General features: G+C 38.6%; 1 protein-coding gene across 1 annotated transcript in view; it reads right to left on the reverse strand.

Moving 5' to 3' along the window:
• The window catches only part of necab1 (N-terminal EF-hand calcium binding protein 1), a 49,011-nt gene that overhangs the window by 20,956 nt on the left and 5,043 nt on the right, over window positions 1-23,012 (reverse strand). The window contains exons 3-7 of the mRNA XM_087786255.1: window positions 21,104-21,212; window positions 10,287-10,312; window positions 10,099-10,196; window positions 3,602-3,738; window positions 456-577 (exon numbers count right to left, since the gene is read on the reverse strand). Coding sequence (XP_087642381.1) covers window positions 456-577; window positions 3,602-3,738; window positions 10,099-10,196; window positions 10,287-10,312; window positions 21,104-21,212 — 492 coding nt within the window. The remainder of the gene's footprint in view (window positions 1-455; window positions 578-3,601; window positions 3,739-10,098; window positions 10,197-10,286; window positions 10,313-21,103; window positions 21,213-23,012) is intronic.

Consider the following 23,012-nt stretch of genomic DNA (forward strand, 5'->3'; position numbering starts at 1 on the left):
TAAAAATTGTTTGATTATAGTTGAAAATTGTTTGATTATAGTTTAAAATTGTTTGATTATAGTTAAAAATTGTTGGATTATATTTGAAAATTGTTTGATTATAGTTTAAAATTGTTTGATTATATTTGAAAATTGTTTGATTATAGTTTAAAATTGTTGGATTATATTTGAAAATTGTTTGATTATAGTTTAAAATTGTTTGATTATAGTTGAAAATTGTTTGATTATAGTTGAAAATTGTTTGATTATAGTTGAAAATTGTTTGATTATAGTTGAAAATTGTTTGATTATAGTTAAAAATTGTTGGATTATATTTGAAAATTGTTTGATTATAGTTTAAAATTGTTTGATTATAGTTTAAAATTGTTTGATTATAGTTTAAAATTGTTTGATTATAGTTGAAAATTGTTTGAATAGACTTAAATAAACATTAAGTTCTCGTTGAAAATCCTCACCTGAGTTGACAAAGCTGAGTAGGGGGTTGTTGGGCGACAGGCTGCTGTTTCTCTGCAGTCTTCTGTTAGATCGACGTCCTGACCACTGGATGGACAAAACCTCTGGCTTCAAAGGACCTTGTCTGGAAATAAATACATTCATAAATAACCCCATATTTTGTGTGAATAAAGTTGTAAATCTACTTGTATCGACAGAACAAAACATAAAAAAAAGATGTTATAAAGGACAGGAATCCTGACGATGAGTCTCAGGGACGGATGATAGGCTGACGTGACGTCATGTGATCTAGACATGGATGTTTCTTTAAGGCGGTCTGACATCATTGTTTGTCTCGTTGATGTCGACTCACATTTGTCGGAGTCTAAATTCCTGCGGGGACAAGTGAGCTTTTGTTTTTTTTTCTTGTGTATTTGACTGCCCAAAGTAAATCTTCTGACTGGAACATGTTGAGCGACACAATCTTTCTCGAGTAAACACGGCGCTGAATCCAAGACTAGACCAGACTGTGTGACCTAGAGGGAGGGACCGGGAACAGAATGATGTTTATCGTGGTCGTGACTTCTTAAACCGCGCACACGGTTAGCTCTGGTAGGAAAAACTTGTTTTAATGTGGATTATTTTTTGCTCCCGATTGCTAGTAGTTTATTTATATACATTTAATTTAGCTAATTTAAGCTTGCAGTATGTCTTTTGTTTACACTTAGAACCGAATGGTTAAGCAGTTACTTTAATAATTCTCAAAACTTTGATTGAAAAGCTAGTTATATTAACATTTTATTTGAGAAAAATGTACTGAGACTAATACTCTGTTTTTTGTTTTGAAGGTTATCAACATATTCTATCCTGACAATTATGTTCCGATTTGAAACTTTCAACATAAATCATCCTGAAGAAATAAAAAAAACTCCAAAGAAACGAGAATCGAGTTGTCCTTTGCATCCTTCAACAAGTGGTAAGAGTTGACAGTTGATGACCAAAGCGTGAAAGTGAAGATTTGGATCAGAGGCCTTAAGTCAAGCCGTCAATCCTCAACCATGGCGAAGGAAACTCTTGGGAAAACGGTCAAGCAACTGAAGCAAGGGAGGGTGAAGATACCAGCGAGATGACCTCGAAAAAAAGAACTGAAGAGTGTGATGCAAAAAGGTCAACCTCACCTGTGGCAAAGATATGGGGAAACTGTGGTAACCTCTGAGATCCAGGAAGAGCCTGCGAAAGAGTCGATTCAAGCGACATTACTGCCCTCAATAGAGACGAGTATGAAGCGCAGTATGAAGGAGTGAGGAAGCTCATCCATGATGCTACTTCAAGCATGAGGAACTGGGACAGATGGATCCCTCCTGATCGAATAACACTCCTAGAGATCAGAGTAACGGACCCGAGAGCGCTGGGAAAACACCCTCGAAGCCAGATGGGCAGAATTCCTCGCCGCACAAAGATTCGCCGAGGAGGAAATAAAGAGGAAAAGAGCCTCAACTCATGGCAGCTCCACAGCCAGTGTCGAGAATTCAAGGTTTAGAAAGGGCTCTGAAGGACCTCATTGAGCTTGAAAGTACAGGAGCCATCAAGGATCCCCTGGTCATCAGATCCATAGCGAGCAAACTGACACTCTTAAGAGAGGCTGGTCTTCATGGTCAATGAATAACTTTGACAGCCTTCTCACATTTTTAAAGACTCAGGAGGTCCTTCACCAAGATAACTATTTAACTGCACCTCTTGTTATTTATGTAAATATGATTGTGTATATATTATATAGCGCAGATTTATCTTTTATTCCATTTAGATTTTCTTTCTCGTTTTTATTTCTGGGTGTTTTTATTTCTCTTGCTGTTGTTAAACCGAATTTCCCCTCGAGGGACTAATAAAGGTTTTCTGATTAGAGAGACTAGACCAACTGGGTGTCAGTGGAAAGCTTGAAAAGAAGCCTCGACAAAGTCAACAAAAAAAGGAGGATGAAAATCAGTGAATTAATGACTATTTTTTAATTCTTGAAATTACAATTTGTTTAAAAAATATATATATACATATATATAATCACAATATTGACAATATCTGATTTTTAAAATTCAATTATTTGAAAAAATGCCCCCGATCTTTTAAAATATACTAAATTCAAAAAAAAAAAATGGTACATTTCGATTGAACTTGAACTTTTAAATACTTCAATATTCTGAGGACACTTTTATTCTTACAAATAATGCCTCCAACATCAGATCTCAGTCAGTTTAGTTTCAAGAAATTCTACAGACTCCTTTTAATTAAAAAAAAAACCTCGATCATCACTTTTCAAAAGACGTCCAGATCTAAAGGTGTTCAAGCTCCTCTGCGTCTGAGCGAGGATGGTTTCCAGACGTGGCCTCCGCACTTTTCTTCGGCTGCCGTCAGAGTCTCATCACACCTTCCGTCCCGAGAAGCACATTTCCAGCCACCAGAGGCTCGTGGTTTGCAGGACGAGTGTCGGACACTTCGGGGACTTTTCTGAAGTGCGTAAGTCGGAGCAGCAGCTGAAGGCAGAGAGCAGCTCCGGGCCTGGAGGGTCAGCTGCACGTGGACACTTGAAACGACACCAGAACCACTGAGGCGGAGAAAGGCAGCGTCCAGGGACACCAGATGTCGTGTCGTTTATCAATCTGCTGGCGGGAGACGAACCCATGACCTCCAGTTAAAGATGTTAAAATCAAGTTTCTTCTCCATCATGTTTAGGGACTGGAAGTAAATCAGTGCCAATGGAAACTGATGTGTTGATTGAACATGTCGAATGTTGAAACTTTGTATTTATTAAATTATTTCAAATATTATTTTAGGCATTTAATTATTTATGAGTAATTTAATTTTATAATTTTAAATACAAAGGTTGAATTAGTTTGAAGAAGTATTGAAATAAATAATAATGAATTTAAGGTGAATTGTGATTGAGAAGTGATTTTCTTTTTTTCTTTACAATTTTTGTTTAATCAACATTTTTCAAAATGAATGATTTTTTATTTAAACATATAGTTTGATATACCAATTCTAATAATTCCAAAATAAACTTTCTAAATTCAATATTTTCCCATGCGTAGCCTTTCAAAATTCCATATAGAAATATTGAGATGCTATAACATTTCTATATTGCTGAGGACGAGAGGACACACAGATCTGGGCTCACTTCTCTTGGCGGGTCTGCTCGGCTGTGGTTTCCATGGCGCACTCCAGGGAGCTCTGAAGAGACTGCAGCTGATTGGTCGTCTCCTTCAGCAGGAAGCGAGTCACGAACTGCTCGAGATGGGTCGACTCCTGGTACTCCTGAGGATCACAGGTGCACAGATGATGTTCATGATCACATCAGACCTACGTGGATTCAAGGATGACATTGATCTGATGATCTTCAGCCTGTCACGTCCAGAGAGCCTTTAGAGGAAGTGAGTAAGTAACTAAGTAACTAAGTGAGTTAGAAAGTCAGTAAGAAAGAAAGAAAGAAAGTAAGTAAGTAAGTAAGTAAGTAAGTAAGTAAGTAAGTAAGTAAGTAAGTAAGTAAGTAAGTAAGTAAGTAAGTAAGTAAGTAAGTAAGTAAGTAAGTAAGTAAGTAAGTAAGTAAGTAAGTAAGTAAGTAAGTAAGTAAGTAATTAAGTAAGTAAGTAAGTAAGTAAGTAAGTAAGTAAGTAAGAAAGAAAGAAAGAAAGAAAGAAAGTCAGTAAGTGAGTAAGTAAGTAACTAAGTGAGTAAGTAAGTGAGTAAGAAAGTGAGTAAGTGAGTAAGTGAGTAAGTAAGTAACTAAGTGAGTAAGTAAGTAAGTAGGTAAGTAAGTAACTAAGTAAGTAAGAAAGTAAGAAAGTAAGTGAGTAAGTGAGTAAGTAAGTAACTAAGTAAGTAAGTGAGTAAGAAAGTCAGTAAGTGAGTAAGTGAGTAAGTAAGTAACTAAGTGAGTAAGTAAGTAAGTAGGTAAGTAAGTAAGTAAGTAAGTAAGTAAGTAAGTAATAAAGTAAGAAAGTAAGTGAGTAAGTGAGTAAGTAAGAAAGTAAGTAAGTGAGTAAGTAAGTAAGTAACTAAGTAAGTAAGAAAGTAAGAAAGTAAGAAAGTAAGTGAGTAAGTGAGTAAGTAAGTAACTAAGTAAGTAAGTGAGTAAGAAAGTCAGTAAGTGAGTAAGTGAGTAAGTAAGTAACTAAGTGAGTAAGTAAGTAAGTAAGTAAGTAAGTAAGTAAGTAAGTAACTAAGTAAGTAAGAAAGTAAGAAAGTAAGTGAGTAAGTGAGTAAGTAAGTAACTAAGTAAGTAAGTGAGTAAGAAAGTCAGTAAGTGAGTAAGTGAGTAAGTAAGTAACTAAGTGAGTAAGTAAGTAAGTAGGTAAGTAAGTAAGTAAGTAAGTAAGTAAGTAAGTAAGTAAGTAAGTAATAAAGTAAGAAAGTAAGTGAGTAAGTGAGTAAGTAAGAAAGTGAGTAAGTGAGTAATTAGGTAGTTGTTTGATTATAGTTAAAAATGGTTTGATTATATTATAACTATTATAGCACTATTATAACATTATTTTAACATTATTATGACATTATTATGACATTTATTATAACATTATTATGACATTATTATAACATTATTACAACATTAATATAACATTATTATAACATTATTATAACATTATTATAACATTATTAAAACATTATTATAACAATATTATAACACTATTATAACATTATTTTAACATTATTATGACATTTATTATAACATTATTATGACATTATTATGACATTATTATGACATTTATTATAACATTATTATGACATTATTATGACATTATTATGACATTTATAATAACATTATTATAACATTATTATGACATTAAGTTATGTTATGTTATTATGACAGTTGCTGAGAGGAGATCATTGAACAAACTACTGTCCATCATGGATGATGACAGTCATCCTCTGAACACTGTCATCAGTGAGCAGAGAAGCAGGATGAGTGCACGAATGCTCCTACCCAGGTGCAAAACAAATAGACTCAGGGACTCATTCATCCCTCGGGCTATTAAATTGTACAATTCTGAGTTCGGGGGCAGGAGTGGAGTGAGAGTGTCATGATGTTCTGTTCTGTTTATCTTTAGACTTAGATTCTCTTTATGTTCTTGTTCTTATTTTATTTTGATTTATATTTTATTTTTTATGAAAAAATTGCTGTATTTTCTGTGGATATTGGAAAAAAACAATTTCAATAAAGTTTTACCTTACCTTACCTTACCTTGCATTATTATAACATTATTATAACAATATTATAACCCTATTATAACACTATTTTAACATTATTATAACATTATTATGACATTATTATAACATTATTATAACATTATTGAGTGCAGGAATCTGCTGCCTCTTATTTTGAAAGTCATCGTGGAGTAGAACAACCAAAGGACTATTTTCTCCTGATATTGATTGTTGGCCAGTCGTGAACTAAAGACACAGACTCCGAAAATTGATAACATTTGTGTTTGGCTTCACTTTTGTGGTCCGTCAGAGCAGACAAATGGTTTTAAAGGTCCACAGCCAGAAGAATCATTACTTTCCAAATGTCCGAACAGAATGTTCCGCCTCTCCTGCTGTCTCCATGAATACACACTCGCTTCTCCTGGACCGCATCGATTTTTTTCTCACCAGGCCTTTAATTCTGTTGGTTTGCAGGATTTGCCCGAGCAGGTTCTCAGAAGATCAGACGTGGAGTCAAGTGGAGGTGCAGGAAGATTCCCAGCATCAGATGAAGCTTCAGCTCTTCATGGAAGTGACTGAGACTTTGAATATGAATCTCTAACTCTGAATTTTTACAGCATCAAAATCAGACTTTGAATTTCAAGTGAAATCAGTTTTGTTTTCTTTCAAGGAATAAACAAATTTATGTTGACATATTGTGTTAATATATGTTATCCCTTCATAATACATTAGCTGCATATGCTACATTCTGATGTAGCCTGCTGGGATAACAAGGTTGCTAATGTAGCAAACTGGGATAACACAGTTGCTAATTTATTATGCTAGGCTACAAAGGTTGCTAATGTAGCGTGCTGGGATAACAAGGTTGCTAATGTAGCAAACTGGGATAACACAGTTGCTAATGTATTATGCTAGGCTACAAAGGTTGCTAATGTAGCGTGCTGGGATAACAAGGTTTCTATATAGCATGCTAGGCTAATAAGGTTGCTAATGTAGTATGCTGGGATAACAAGGTTGCTAATGTAGCGTCCTGGGATAACAAGGTTTTTAATGTAGCATGCTTGGATAACGAGGTTGCTAATGTAGCATGCTAGGCTAATACAGATGCTAATATAGCATGCTGGGATAACAGGGTTGCTAATGTAGCATGCTGGAATAACAAGGTTGCTAATTTAGCATGTTAGGTTAACACAGTTGCTAATGTAGCATGTTGGGTTAACAAGATTTATAATGTAGCATACTGGGATAACGAGGTTTCTAATGTAGCATGCTAGGCTAACAAGGTTGCTAATGCAGCATGCCGTGAAAAAAAGGTTACCAATGTAGCCTGCTGGGATAACAAGGTTTATAATATAGCAAACTGGGATAACACAGTTGCTAATGTATTATGCTAGGCTACTAAGTTTGCTAATGTAGCGTGCTGGGACAACAAGGTCTCTATATATATATACGTATACATAAACAATAAAGTTTTACCTTACCTTACCTTACCTTATATAGCATGCTAGGCTAACAAGGTTGCTAATGTAGCATGTTGGGATAACAAGGTTGCTAATGTAGCATCCTGGGATAACAAGGTTTCTAATGTAACATGCTTGGATAACAAGGTTGCTAATGTAGCATGCTAGGCTAATACAGTTGCTAATGTAGCATGCTGGGATAACAAGGTTTGTAATCTAGCATGCTGGGATAACCAGGTTACTAATGTAGCATAGTAGGCCAAAACAGTTGCTAATGTAGCATGCTTGGATAACAAGGTTGCAAATATATTATGCTGGAATAACAAGGTTGTTAATTTAGCATGCTAGGCTAATACAGTTGCTAATGTAGCATGCTGGGATAACAAGGTTTCTAATCTAGCATGCTGGGATAACGAGGTTACTAATGAAGCATAGTAGGCCAAAACAGTTGCTAATGTAGCATGCTTGGATAACAAGGTTGCTAATATATTATGCTGGAATAACAAAGTTGCTAATTAAGCATGCAAGGCTAACAAGGTTGCTAATGTAGCATATTGGGTTAACAAGGTTTCTAATGTAGCATGCTGAAATAACAAGGTTGTTAAGGTAGCCTGCTAGAGAGTAAAAGAAATGTACTTTAATATAAAAATAAAATATGTTATATATGTTTTATTATTAGTTATATGAAGATATTACTCTACTGAAAGTTGCTGGCCCAACACTTTTCATGAGCAAGGTTTTGAGCTCTTGAGATAAACGCTGTGTTCACAGTTTGATAAGACGTCGCGTGACGTTACGTCTGTAAATGTCAGAGGGAAACCAAGGCTGCGTCGAGAGCCGCAGAAACATGGTGATAATGATCAGGTGGCAAAATGACAAAAGTCGTTTTAATGGTGCTTAAAATAGAGCCACACTAGACCAGAGCAGTTTTGATACGTCCATCCATCCTCGGGTGACACTCGATCACATGACATCACAAAAATAGACCCTGTCATCCATCCACTCACTTGATTGATACACAGATGACTCTAAACTCAGGAAAATGTTGTCACAACATGATCTGGATCTTGTAATCCATGCGTTTGTTTCTTCTCCTCTGGACAATTGTAACAGTTTATTTTGTGTCTAAACAAGAAGGATCTGTCTCGCCTGCAGTTGATTCAGAACTCTGCAGCCAGAATTCTGAGCCGCTCTAGTAGAAGAACTCACATTTCTCCTTCAAACTCTTCACTGGCTTCCAGTTTCTTTCAGGATCAACTTTAAAATCTTGGTTCTTACTTTCAGATCTATTCATGGTCAGACCTTCCATCAGTGATCTTATCCAGACTTACACCCCAGCACGGGCTCTGAGGTCTGTGGATCAGAATCTACTGATGGTTCCTGAACACGGTTCAGGACCAGAGGAGAGAAATCCTTCCAGACTGTTGCTCCTAAGCTTTGGAACCATCTCTGTGTTTGATGATCTACTGACTCCTTCAAGAAACATCTGTGTTTGATGATCTACTGACTCCTTCAAGAAACATCTGTGTTTGATGATCTACTGACTCCTTCAAGAAACATCTCTGTGTTTGATGATCTACTGACTCCTTCAAGAAACATCTCTGTGTTTGATGATCTACTGACTCCTTCAAGAAACATCTGTGTTTGATGATCTACTGACTCCTTCAAGAAACATCTGTGTTTGATGATCTACTGACTCCTTCAAGAAACATCTGTGTTTGATGATCTACTGACTCCTTCAAGAAACATCTGTGTTTGATGATCTACTGACTCCTTCAAGAAACATCTCTGTGTTTGATGATCTACTGACTCCTTCAAGAAACATCTGTGTTTGATGATCTACTGACTCCTTCAAGAAACATCTGTGTTTGATGATCTACTGACTCCTTCAAGAAACATCAGTGTTTGATGATCTACTGACTCCTTCAAGAAACATCTGTGTTTGATGATCTACTGACTCCTTCAAGAAACATCAGTGTTTGATGATCTACTGACTCCTTCAAGAAACATCTGTGTTTGATGATCTACTGACTCCTTCAAGAAACATCTGTGTTTGATGATCTACTGACTCCTTCAAGAAACATCTGTGTTTGATGATCTACTGACTCCTTCAAGAAACATCTGTGTTTGATGATCTAGTGACTCCTTCAAGAAACATCTGTGTTTGATGATCTACTGACTCCTTCAAGAAACATCTTAAGACGTTTCTATTTGTTCAGGCTTTTCCTTGATTTTCTGGAACTCCTGTGTTGTTCTCAGTTTTATCTTGACCTTTAAAGTATATACTTTATTGAATATTGTTTTGATTGTTTAAGCGCTTTGTGACCCTGGTCTGTAAAAGCGCTCTATAAATACAAATGACTTACTTACTTACATTTGACTATTATGACACCAACATGGAAGATGAAAGATGTTCCGAAAGTGATGATGTCATCAGTCACATGATTCTTGATTCTATTAATTGTACTTTATTGATCCTCACACTCACAGCAAACTTTATAATAATGTCATTAGAATGTGAGTGAAGGTCCAGCTGATTGGATGAAAAGTCTTTGTTTTTGCCTGAATTGAATAATTTCTATATTGAAAGGTTGATTTTGTTTTTATTCAATAATTAAATTCAATAATTTGTAAACTGAAAAGATTAATTAACTAGTTACTCATTTAAGTTTGATATTGTACTATCAAATATCGTGTAATAATTACGTTAGTACCAATTTAAATACAATATTATCTGGTGACACTTAATATTTTTACATATAATATTATGTATTTATTTCAATAATTTGTTAAATTTATTTAATTTTAAAAAACAATTCAAACTTTTAAAATGCAAATGATTAAATAACAGAAACAAAAATAAAATGGTTAAAAATGTTTTAATACAATTAATTCAATATTCTGAGGACACTGATACACTTGGACAGATTTCTGCGTGTGTTTAAAAATCATTTTTTGTTCCTCCATGTTCAGATTAAAACTCTTAAATGTATCTATTTTCAAGCGGCGCTCTCACCTTCTTGGTCTTGTCCATGGCCTTCAGGATGGACAAGTTCAGGTCTTCCAAGGCGGCCAGAACGTTCTCGTACTCCCCGAGGTGCTGCAGGAAATAGTCTTCACCGGGAGAGGAGGCAGAGCATGAGTTAAGCTGGTGTGACAGCAGCTGGAGGTGTGAGGAAGTCACTGCAGGTGAAGCTGACTTACCACAGAGCTCGTCCGTGTCCACGTTGCTGCCAAACACAGGAAGAACACGAGGTCAGAGGTCATTTCATCGACACTGATCCCACCAGAACTTGTTCTTTAAGTGAATATATACGTTGAATACACTATAGCAGCAAAAACAAACGTGTTCAGTGAATTTCTCCTCGTGTAGCCATGTTCACACAAATACACACACATATGCACACATGCCCATACACGCACACACAAATACACACACATATGCACACATGCCCATACACGCACAAACACAAATACACACATATGCACACATGCCAATACACACACACACAAATACACACACATATGCACACATGCCCATACACGCACACACAAATACACACACATATGCACACATGCCCATACACGCACACACAAATACACACACATTCTCGAACTCCTGTGTTGTTTTCAGTATTATCTTGATCTTTAAAGTATGTACTTTTTTGAGTATTGTTTTAATTGTTTAAGCGCTTTGTGACCCTGGTCTCGAAAAGCGCTATATAAATAAATATTACTTACTTACTTACTTACATATGCACACATGCCCATACACGCACACACACAAACACAAATACACACATATGCACACATGCCCATACACACACACACAAATACACACACATATGCACACATGCCCATACACGCACACACACAAACACAAATACACACATATGCACACATGCCCATACACGCACACACACAAACACAAATACACACATATGCACACATGCCCGTACACACACACACAAATACACACACATATGCACACATGCCCATACACGCACACACACAAACACAAATACACACATATGCACACATGCCCATACACACACACAAATACACACACATATGCACACATGCCCATACACGCACACACACAAACACAAATACACACATATGCACACATGCCCATACACGCACACACAAATACACACACATATGCACACATGCCCATACACGCACACACACAAACACAAATACACACATATGCACACATGCCCATACACGCACACACACAAACACAAATACACACATATGCACACATGCCCATACACACACACACAAATACACACACATATGCACACATGCCCATACACGCACACACACAAACACAAATACACACATATGCACACATGCCCATACACACACACACAAATACACACACATATGCACACATGCCCATACACGCACACGCACAAACACAAATACACACACATATGCACACATGCCCATACACGCACACACACAAACACAAATACACACATATGCACACATGCCCATACACACACACACAAATACACACACATATGCACACATGCCCATTCACGCACACACACAAACACAAATACACACATATGCACACATGCACATACATACACACACAAATACACACACATATGCACACATGCACATACACACACACACACATATGCACACACACACATATGCACACATGCACAAAAAATATATACTTTATTGAATATTGTTTTGATTGTTTAAGCGCTTTGTGACCCTGGTCTGGAAAAGCGCTATACAAATAAAAATGACTTACTTACTTACTTACATGCACATACATACGCACACATATGCACATATGCACACATGCACATACACACACAAATACACACACCTATGCACACATGCACACACACACACACATATGCACACATACACACACAACTAAAATACACACAACTATGCACACATGCACATACACACACACACACAAATACACTCACATATGCACACATGCACAAACACGCACACACACACAAACACAAATACACACATATGCACACATGCACATACATACACACACATATGCACACACACACAAATACACACATATATGCACACATACACACACACAACCAAATACACACACATATGCACATACACACACACATATGCACACATGCACACACACACAAATACACTCACATATGCACACATGCACATACACACACACAAACAAAGACACACACACATGCACGCATGCACATACACACACACACAAACACGCATAAGCACACGTGCACATATTCACACACAAACACACACACACACACATATAGGCACACATGCACATACACACACAAACACAAATATACAGACACACACAAAAACATATACAGAGACACACACACACAGACACAAATACACACCCACACACATACACACCTACACACACACAGAGACCCAACACACCTACGAACACACAAATACACCAAGAAAAATAATCCCAAAAATTCACGGACACACAAATACACAACAAATGAATCATTGTAATTAACCAGTTAATAAAACGGAAAAAAAAACAGGTCAAACTAAACTGAGCAAACAGACTCATGAATAATTACAACTTGTTTACCCCTGCAGGTACAAATGTGTCATTATTTTCTACACTACACTATAAATACATGAGTGACTGACTGAATGAACTGCAGTGCATCTGTGTGTGTGTGTGCATGTGTGTGTGTGTGTGTGTGTAGGTGTGTGTGTGTGTGTGTGTGCATGTGTGTGTGCATGTGGGTGTGTGTGTAGGTGTGTGTGTGTGTGTGTGTGCGTGTGTGTGCATGTGTGTGTGCATGTGGGTGTGTGTGTAGGTGTGTGTGTGTGCATGTGTGTGTGCATGTGGGTGTGTGTGTAGGTGTGTGTGTGTAGGTGTGTGTGTGTGTGTGTGCGTGTGTGTGCATGTGGGTGTGCATGTGGGTGTGTGTGTGTGTGTGCGTGTGTGTGCATGTGTGTGTGCATGTGGGTGTGTGTGTAGGTGTGTGTTTGTAGGTGTGTGTGTAGGTGTGTGTAGGTGTGTGTAGGTGTGTAGGTGTGTGTGTGTGTGTGTGTGTGTGTGTGTGTGTGTGTGTGTGTGTGTGTGTGTGTGTGTGTGTGTGTGTGTGTGTGTGTGTGTGTGTGTGTGCATGTGTGTGTGCATGTGGGTGTGTGTGTAGGTGTGTGTGTGTAGGTGTGTGTGTTTGTGTGTGTGTCTGTCTAAGTTTGCATCTGTGTGTGTGTGTCTGTGTGAGTGTGCGTGTCTGTTTGTGTATGTGTCACATAATCGAAGAGGTTGTCGAAGCTCGTGATGTTGACAACTGTGACGTTTTAATCTGTTGCCAAAACTGTCGCAGATGTTTCAGATTATGATCGAGTTTAATTGACTTCAGTTCTACATGTAATCCATTACTGATGGACACACAGTCACACCATGACATGACGCTTACAAAAGAGAAAAATAACAAATTATTAGGAAATATTGAAAAGAAGTAATAAGGTGCTCATGGCGCCACCTATGGTCAGCCTTGCTTGAACTACAGGTCGAGTGACTTCTCAATGAAACGCTGAAGGAGACACGACTCTGCAGGTCCAACGACCCTTCAAACCAGCGGCAGTGAACCAGTGGGAGAGAAGTCAGTGACAGCGGACTCCAGGTGGCCCACACCAAAAAACATCTCACTGTGCGCCTGACCTTCTGCAACCTCCGACAACAGGCGCCAGAAACTGGGACAGCAGGTGAAAATGTGGATGCTCCAGATCATCGTGAGGTGATGGGTATCAGATCAGAAAGAAGATTCTCCAGGATCTAATGGGGGAGGTCAGAACTATGGGGCGGAGCTAGTCCCTTGGCCCACTGAGTAGGATCCTGGACTTACAAGCTGATAATTGCAGCAGCACGAAAACATGAGGCAACTCAGAAAGTGGAAAGAACTCTGAAACAAGGATTCTGACTCGCTCTAGTAGAAGAACTCACATTTCTCCGATCCTTAAAACTCTTGACTGGCTGCCAGTTTCTTTCAGGATCAACTTAAAAATTCTGGTTCTTACTTTCAGATCTATTCATGGTCAGACCTTCCATCAGTGATCTGATCCAGACTTACACCCCAGCTCGGGCTCTGAGGTCTGTGGATCAGAATCTACTGATGGTTCCTGAACTTCCGGACCAGAGGAGAGAAATCCTTCCAGACTGTTGCTCCTAAGCTTTGGAACCATCTCTGTGTTTGATGATCAACTGACTCCTTCAAGAAACATCTGTGTTTGATGATCTACTGACTCCTTCAAGAAACATGTGTTTGATGATCTACTGACTCCTTCAAGAAACATCTGTGTTTGATGATCTACTGACTCCTTCAAGAAACATCTGTGTTTGATGATCTACTGACTCCTTCAAGAAACATCTGTGTTTGATGATCTACTGACTCCTTCAAGAAACATCTGTGTTTAATGATCTACTGACTCCTTCAAGAAACATCTGTGTTTGATGATCTACTGACTCCTTCAAGAAACATCTGTGTTTGATGATCTACTGACTCCTTCAAGAAACATGTGTGTTTGATGATCTACTGACTCCTTCAAGAAACATCTGTGTTTGATGATCTACTGACTCCTTCAAGAAACATCTCAAGAAACTTTTATTTGTGCTTTTCCCTTATTTCCTGTGTTTGTCTTATGTGTCTTGACCTTTTAAAGTATATATTTTAATGAGTATTATTTTGATTGTTTAAGCGCTTTGTGACCCTGGTCTGGAAAAGTGCTTTACAAATACAAATGACTTTCTTACTTACTCAAGTACCTCAAAGTTCTAATCACAGTGATGTTCAACTCACTGAAGCAGGTGAAGCATCAGGTCTGCCCTGATATTAGGAGAGAAGTCTCTGCTCCACAACCCCCTGATTTTGTCCTGGTCCCCGTCCTCAGCCCCCGACCCAGCATTAATAGGCACGTCAGACCCCAGAGAATTCGTAGCGAGGCGTGCAGGAAGAATGTGCGTGCTGGTTGCTCCGGTGGGAATCCTCAAAGACAGAGCTGCCAGAGCCTGTTAGATGTGTTGAAGAAGAAGACCTCAATGGACTAAGACGTCTCGCTTTCTGTAACGTGGGAGGAGCATGAGACATGAAAGGAACAGTGCAACAAAACACTGTTTTTTATTGTACGAAACCGTTCAAGAAGAGGAAGCGCTACTGAGGCAGTGCCAGAAAACCTTCCTAGAAACAGAACACCTGAGGCCCTGCTACCTCCTCAACACCAGCTAGGTGATTCCGCGGCAAAACAGAGCTGATTTGGACACCATGGAGCTCAAAATATCCTGCCAATCTGCATGTGACATGGATGACCGGTTCAACCACAAGGGACGGTGACTCACCTGGGCTGTGTTGCACGGACATCCTTTCAGCACGGTCAAGACCTGTGTCTTCTGAAGCAACACAGGACGTCTTTCAGTTATGCATCATCTCTGGAACTATCAAAGACTATGAGGACGCGGATAAATAACATTGTGATTGTGACTTCCTGGCCACAGGCTGCCCGGACGAGTCATGGCCCACGTGGCTCCAACAATGACAGTTTTCGGGCAAACAGTTGTGGGATGTGATCAATCCTAGAATGCGAATCAAGGCTGAGGTGGAGGTTAGGGTTAAAGCGCTTCGTGACCCTGGTCTAGAAAGACGCTATATAAATAGAGATTATTATTATAATTATTATTATTATTAATAGAGGGGAGGTCACACTGCCCCCTGCTGGTTGCAAGGTGCATCAATCTTTCTAAGCGCTGAGGCCACGCCTAAGGATGGCAGCCAATAGTGAAGCCGTTAGAGGGCAGAGCACACATGAAGTAGATCGGTTTAGTGGTAGCAGTTTATATTTAAACCATCGTTTCGCAAACATGTAAACATGGATTTCTACTTACTGCATGAAATCAGACTTAAAACAGAAAACACCTAAACGATGTCAAATGAATCTAGGCTGGTTACGTCTGCCTCAGTGCTTGACGTTTTGGGTCAGTGCTCAGCTGTGAGAGAATTAGCTGCTTCACAGAGCAAAACTGAACAAGTCAACGTGGATCAACAGACATGTTCTCTCGACGGACAACACAGCTGCTCCGCATGGAAATAAAGAAAATCAGAATGTTTCAAAGTCATTGTTGTAATTCTGTTGTCAATGTGTTTCATTTAATCACTGGCTTGTATTTCTTATACCTATATATAATATTCTGAATTAATTCATAAAGATAAACAAAACTCTCCTGACTCAACTGAAACGTTGAAGTCTTCCTCTCCAAGACGCAGTAAGTTCCTCATCATGAACATGTTTTACACTTTATTACTTTAGAAAGTTGCTCTCAAATCTGGGCGAACAAGAGGTTACGAGAGTCCATTATGACGTAATAATGGCTTCACTCCTCCAGCTGTAATCACACCCTGCTTTGTTTATACAACGAGTCCCTTGGAGGTGAAATATTCTGGGATAGATGACATGCAGTGACAAACCTCCATGTTTGACCAATCACAGCAGAGTGGGTGTGGTTATGGTCAACTAGATTTCATCTCCAGAAAAACCTCCAGTGTTTACAGGGGGCGGAGCTTAAGATCATTTTCTAATGTCAATATTTAAATGAAAAGAGAGTCTTGTACAAACACACACTGATGATACAATAGAGTCACACATCACAACAACACACACACACTGATGATACAATAGAGTCACACAACACAACAACACACACACACTGATGATACAATAGAGTCACACATCACAACAACACACACACTGATGATACAATAGAGTCACACATCACAACAACACACACACACTGATGATACAATAGAGTCACACATCATAACATAACACACACACTGATGATACAATAGAGTCATACATCACAACAACACACACACACTGATGATACAATAGAGTCACACATCACATCAACACACACACACTGAAGATACAATAGAGTCACACATCACATCAACACACACACACACTGAAGATACAATAGAGTCACACTTCACATCAACACACACATACTGATGATACAATAGAGTCACACATCAAAACAACACACACACACACTGATGATACAATAGAGTTACACATCACATCAACACACACATACTGATGATACAATAGAGTCACACATCATAACAACACGCACACACACTGATGATACAATAGAGTCACACATCACATCAACACACACACTGATGATACAATAGAGTCACACATCACATCAACACACATACTGATGATACAATAGAGTCACACATCATAACAACACGCACACACACTGATGATACAATAGAGTCACACATCACAACAACACACACACACTGATGATACAATAGAGTCACACATCACATCAACACACACATACTGATGATACAATAGAGTCACACATCATAACAACACACACACACACACTGATGATACAATAGATTCACACGTCACAACAACAAACACACACAGATGATACAATAGAGTCACACATCATAACAACACACACACACTGATGATACAATAGAGTCACACATCATAACATAACACACACACTGATGATACAATAGAGTCACACATCACAACAACACACACACACTGATGATACAATAGAGTCACACATCACAACAACACACACACACTGATGATACAATAGAGTCACACATCATAACATAACACACACACTGATGATACAATAGAGTCATACATCACAACAACACACACACACTGATGATACAATAGAGTCACACATCACATCAACACACACACACTGAAGATACAATAGAGTCACACATCACATCAACACACACACACTGAAGATACAATAGAGTCACACTTCACATCAACACACACATACTGATGATACAATAGAGTCACACATCAAAACAACACACACACACACTGATGATACAATAGAGTTACACATCACATCAACACACACATACTGATGATACAATAGAGTCACACATCACATCAACACACACACACTGAAGATACAATAGAGTCACACTTCACATCAACACACACATACTGATGATACAATAGAGTCACACATCAAAACAACACACACACACACTGATGATACAATAGATTCACACGTCACAACAACAAACACACACAGATGATACAATAGAGTCACACATCACAACAACACACACACACTGATGATACAATAGAGTCACACATCATAACATAACACACACACTGATGATACAATAGAGTCACACATCACAACAACACACACACACTGATGATACAATAGAGTCACACATCACAACAACACACACACACTGATGATACAATAGAGTCACACATCATAACAACACACACACACTGATGATACAATAGAGTCACACATCATAACAACACACACACACTGATGATACAATAGAGTCACACGTCACAACAACACACACAGACTGGTGATACAATAGAGTCACACATCACAACAACACACACAGACTGATGATACAATAGAGTCACACATCACAACAACACACACACACTGATGATACAATAGAGTCACACATCACAACAACACACACACACTGATGTTACAATAGAGTCACACATCATAACAGCACACACACACTGATGATACAATAGAGTCACACGTCACAACAACACACACACACTGATGATACAATAGAGTCACACATCACAACAACACACACACTGATGATACAATAGAGTCAAACATCACAACAACACACACAAACTGATGATAAAATAGAGTCACACATCACAACAACACACACACACTGATGATACAATAGAGTCACACATCATAACAACACACACACACTGATGATACAATAGAGTCACACGTCACAACAACACACACACACTGATGATACAATAGAGTCACACATCACAACAACACACACACACTGATGATACAATAGAGTCATACATCACAACAACACACACACACTGATGATAAAATAGAGTCACACATCACAACAACACACACACACTGATGATACAATAGAGTCACACATCACAACAACACACACACACTGATGATACAATAGAGTCACACATCATAACAACACATACACACTGATGATACAATAGAGTCACACATCACAACAACACAAACACACTGATGATACAATAAAGTCACACATCACAACAACACACACACACTGATGATACACTAGAGTCACACATCACAACAACACACACACACTGATGATACAATAGAGTCACACATCACAACAACACACACACACTGATGATACAATAGAGTCACACATCACAACACACACACATACTGATGATACTATAGAGACACACATCACAACAACACACACACTGATGTTACAATAGAGTCACACATCACAACAAACGCACACTGATGATACAATAGAGACACACATAACAACACACACACTGATGATACTATAGAGACACACATCACAACAACACACACACTGATGATACAATAGAGACACACATCATAACAACACACACACTGATGATACTATAGAGACACACATCACAACAACACACACGACAAATTTGAAAGAAAAAGTTTTGTTGTTTTATGGACATGACGAGATCATACGTGTGTGTCAAAAATGTGTACTTTATGTATTTATAATGACATCTTAACACACATTATTCTCAATGCTTTGCTTAAAAATGATGTTTTCAAAACATTTGAACTCTTAACTGTGAAAAAAGACACAAAAGGTTTCAAGGACTTGTCATAATCAGCAAGATTTCCTTTGAAATCCTTTAGCGACACTTGTTGACAAACATGTAGATGGAGTCAGACGTCAAGCAAGACGAGGTGAAGACGACGTTGTGCGAAGATGATGTTGAACGAACGTAACATCTGCAAACATTTCAGATGCAGTTCAGCTGCTGATGGAGAATCTTTATTGATGAAGGGATGAGTGTGAAGAGTTATACGCTGGAAAATAAGGTTATATAACAAGAAGATGAATCTTCAGGAGCTTTTCACACCTTCTTCTCTGTGTGTGTGTCTCGTTTACGCAACGACACACATCCACTTCCTCCTCTTTTCATACTCTTATTTCATACACTTGTGTGTTTGTGTGAGTGTGTGTCTGTTTGTGTCTGTTTCTGTGTGTGTTTACTGTTTCTGTGTGTGTGTCTGTTTCTCTGTGTGTCTGTTTCAGTGTGTGTGTCTGTTTCAGTGTCTGTTTCTGTGTGTTTGTTTCCTGTTTTTTGTGTGTGTACATTTTTTGTTTGTGTGTTTGTTTGTGTGGGTTTGTGTCTATGTATGTTTGTGTCTGTTTCTGTGTATGAGGGTGTTTCTGTGTTTGTCTGTGTGTGTCTGTTTATGTGAGTGTGTCTGTTTCTGTGTGTGTGTCTTTTTGTGTGTGTGTCTTTTTGTGTGTGTGTCTGTTTATGTGAGTGTGTCTGTTTCTTTGAGTGTGTCTGTTTCTGTCTGTTTCTGTATTTGTGTCTGTTTGTGTCTCTTTCTTTGTGTGTGACTGTTTCTATGTGTGTTTTTTGTGTTTGTTTCCTGTTTCCTGTTTTTGTGTGTGTCCATTTTTTGTGTTTTTGGTTATGTGGGTTGGTGTCTATTTCTGTTTGTGTCTCTGTGTGTATGTGTCTGTGTTTGCGTTGTTTCTGTGTTTGCGTGTGTTCATGTGTGTGTGCAAGTGTCAGTTTTCTTTGTGTGTTTATGTCCGTTTCTGTGTGTGCATTCCTCTTTTTGTGTGTTCCGGTTTGTCCGTTTCCGTATTCATGTGTGTTTTTGTGTGTCTAATTGAATGTGTCTGTGAATGTGTGTGTAGGAGCATTTGTGTGTGGGTGTGGGTGTCAATGCACGCTTTACTGTTTGTGTGTATATCTGGTTGTGTGTTTGTGTGTCTCTGAAGGTTTTAGGGGGAGGTCAAAGGACAACTCCATCAGTTCAAGGTAAAGGGGTCAGAAGATGAAAATACATGAAGTTAAGCTACATTTTCAACCGTCGTTAATACATTCATCTTAGAGAGAAACCATGAATGTCCTGCACCGATGGCAGCACTTCAGCTGTGACCTGTTGAAAGTCTTACTCTGTGTTGTGAGTGTCGATGGTGTGGAAGAGCTCCTTCAGTTCCTCGGCTGTCAGGACTCCGTCGGAGAAGTAGGACTTGAACTCGTCGAAAGACAGTTTTCCATCATCTGGGGAAAAACAAACGCATCCTGTCAACGTCACTGCTGGTCGGGTCGTCCTGACGGAAGGATGTTTCCGTCGCCGCCACTCCTGCGTCCTTTTGAGCGACAGGTCCAGTATTTCAGCAAGAAATCCTGCTGGTACTGAACGTCTGAAGTTTTCACACAAACAAGTTTTCATTCTCCTCCCCAGACTTCAGGGGTTTCCTCTCACTCTTCTCTTTCGGGGACGCTTCCTTTCTAGAGGAATCGAGGTATTTGGATGTTTCTTAGTGTCTTTTGGGACGAAGACAACTGAGCTCCATTCGCCACATTATAGTAATAATAAACAAACACTTTTGTCTGTAAAAAAAAAACAGATTACGCTGAAAATAACCAAACATAAGTGGACACAAGGTTGTGTAGAGAATGAGTGAACTATCAATTTAAATACTTAAATACTAGATTTTATTTTTTCGAGGGTACAATAATACAAGCATTTTTAAGTTGTGAAATTAAATGGGTTGAAAGAAAATTGACTAATGGGTACTTTTACTGCGTTGATAAGGTTTAAGAATTAAGAATTTGCAATATTAAAACGTAATCAAAATGTAATTATATTGTCAAAGATTGACTGATGAAAGAACAACACAGTTGCCACAATCATGGATAAACTTGTGTATTTTCTTTTAATGTTGGAGTACCCTTTACTTCTCAGGTACTTTGACTTTGTGCAAGGCAATACTTTACATACTTAATATGTACTATGCATTTAGACCTGAAATATAATGACTTTAATAAGCCTTTCATATTTAATTTTAGCATTTTAAATACTAGTAAAATAACAGTACTGTTTCTTAAACCATCAGTTTTGTTGTATTTTACTGTCCTATCTAGTTTGTAATCTGTATCTAAATAAACGTAACCAAAACAAGACTAATATGGCGCAAGTTTTGGGTTTAAGATATTCAAATTCTCCCGACATCCATTCGTTTTCTGCAGCTTTTTCCCCATTTCCGAGGGGCTCAGGGGGTGGAGCCTATCCCGGTGTCATGTCTTGTAATTTACTGTGACACACTTCCTGTTTGTTCTACTTTCGTTGCGCCTGTTGCTGCACCCCTTTCCCAGCAGCAGGCGCCAGATTATAATCTTCGCTTCATGTAATGGTTGAATTCTCCTCCCGTTCGACCGCCTGGATTTTGTTGTTCTTACTTCACCTAGTGCCTGTGCCTGCTTTTTGTCGCGTTGTTGCCTGACCACAGCTCTCTTGTTTTCAGTTTGAGGAATTACTTGATGAGTTTTCAATCAACTGAGAAGTTCTTTAAAAGTGACGCCCGACTTATGTACCGTCACTTTGAAGCGTCTGCCATCATTGAGCTCAGGTACATCGGGTGTCGCGTGGAGGTGCTTCAGTGGACGCACCAGGATCAGTCACAGTCACCAAGACTCAGAAAATCATCGAGGTATTAATTCTGATCAGTGAGAAGACGATGACGAACGCGTCCTTCACACCTTTGTGGAACATTTTCACGTCATTAGGTGTCGGCCACGTTGAAAAGGTGTTTCTATCATCCGTCGAAGATATCAGACCTGACACCTGCAACCAGTCTTTGTAGCTAAATATCCTCAAACATGATGTGTTCGTGGCAGCAGAGGACCAGATGGTGATTTTACTAAATAAAAGTGTCCTGGATTACAATGACTTCTCGATGAAATACAAGCAAGACGTTTTGTTTCAAGTAAAAATGTCTGATTTAAGTTCAATTCACTTGACAAGTCTAGAGAAATGTCTCTTTTGAAGTTATGAAAACACCAAAAAATGTAATTAAA

Source organism: Callionymus lyra, chromosome 3 (assembly GCF_982586985.1).
Source record: "Callionymus lyra chromosome 3, fCalLyr1.hap1.1, whole genome shotgun sequence".
In the NCBI taxonomy this organism is placed as follows: Eukaryota; Metazoa; Chordata; class Actinopteri; order Syngnathiformes; family Callionymidae; genus Callionymus; species Callionymus lyra.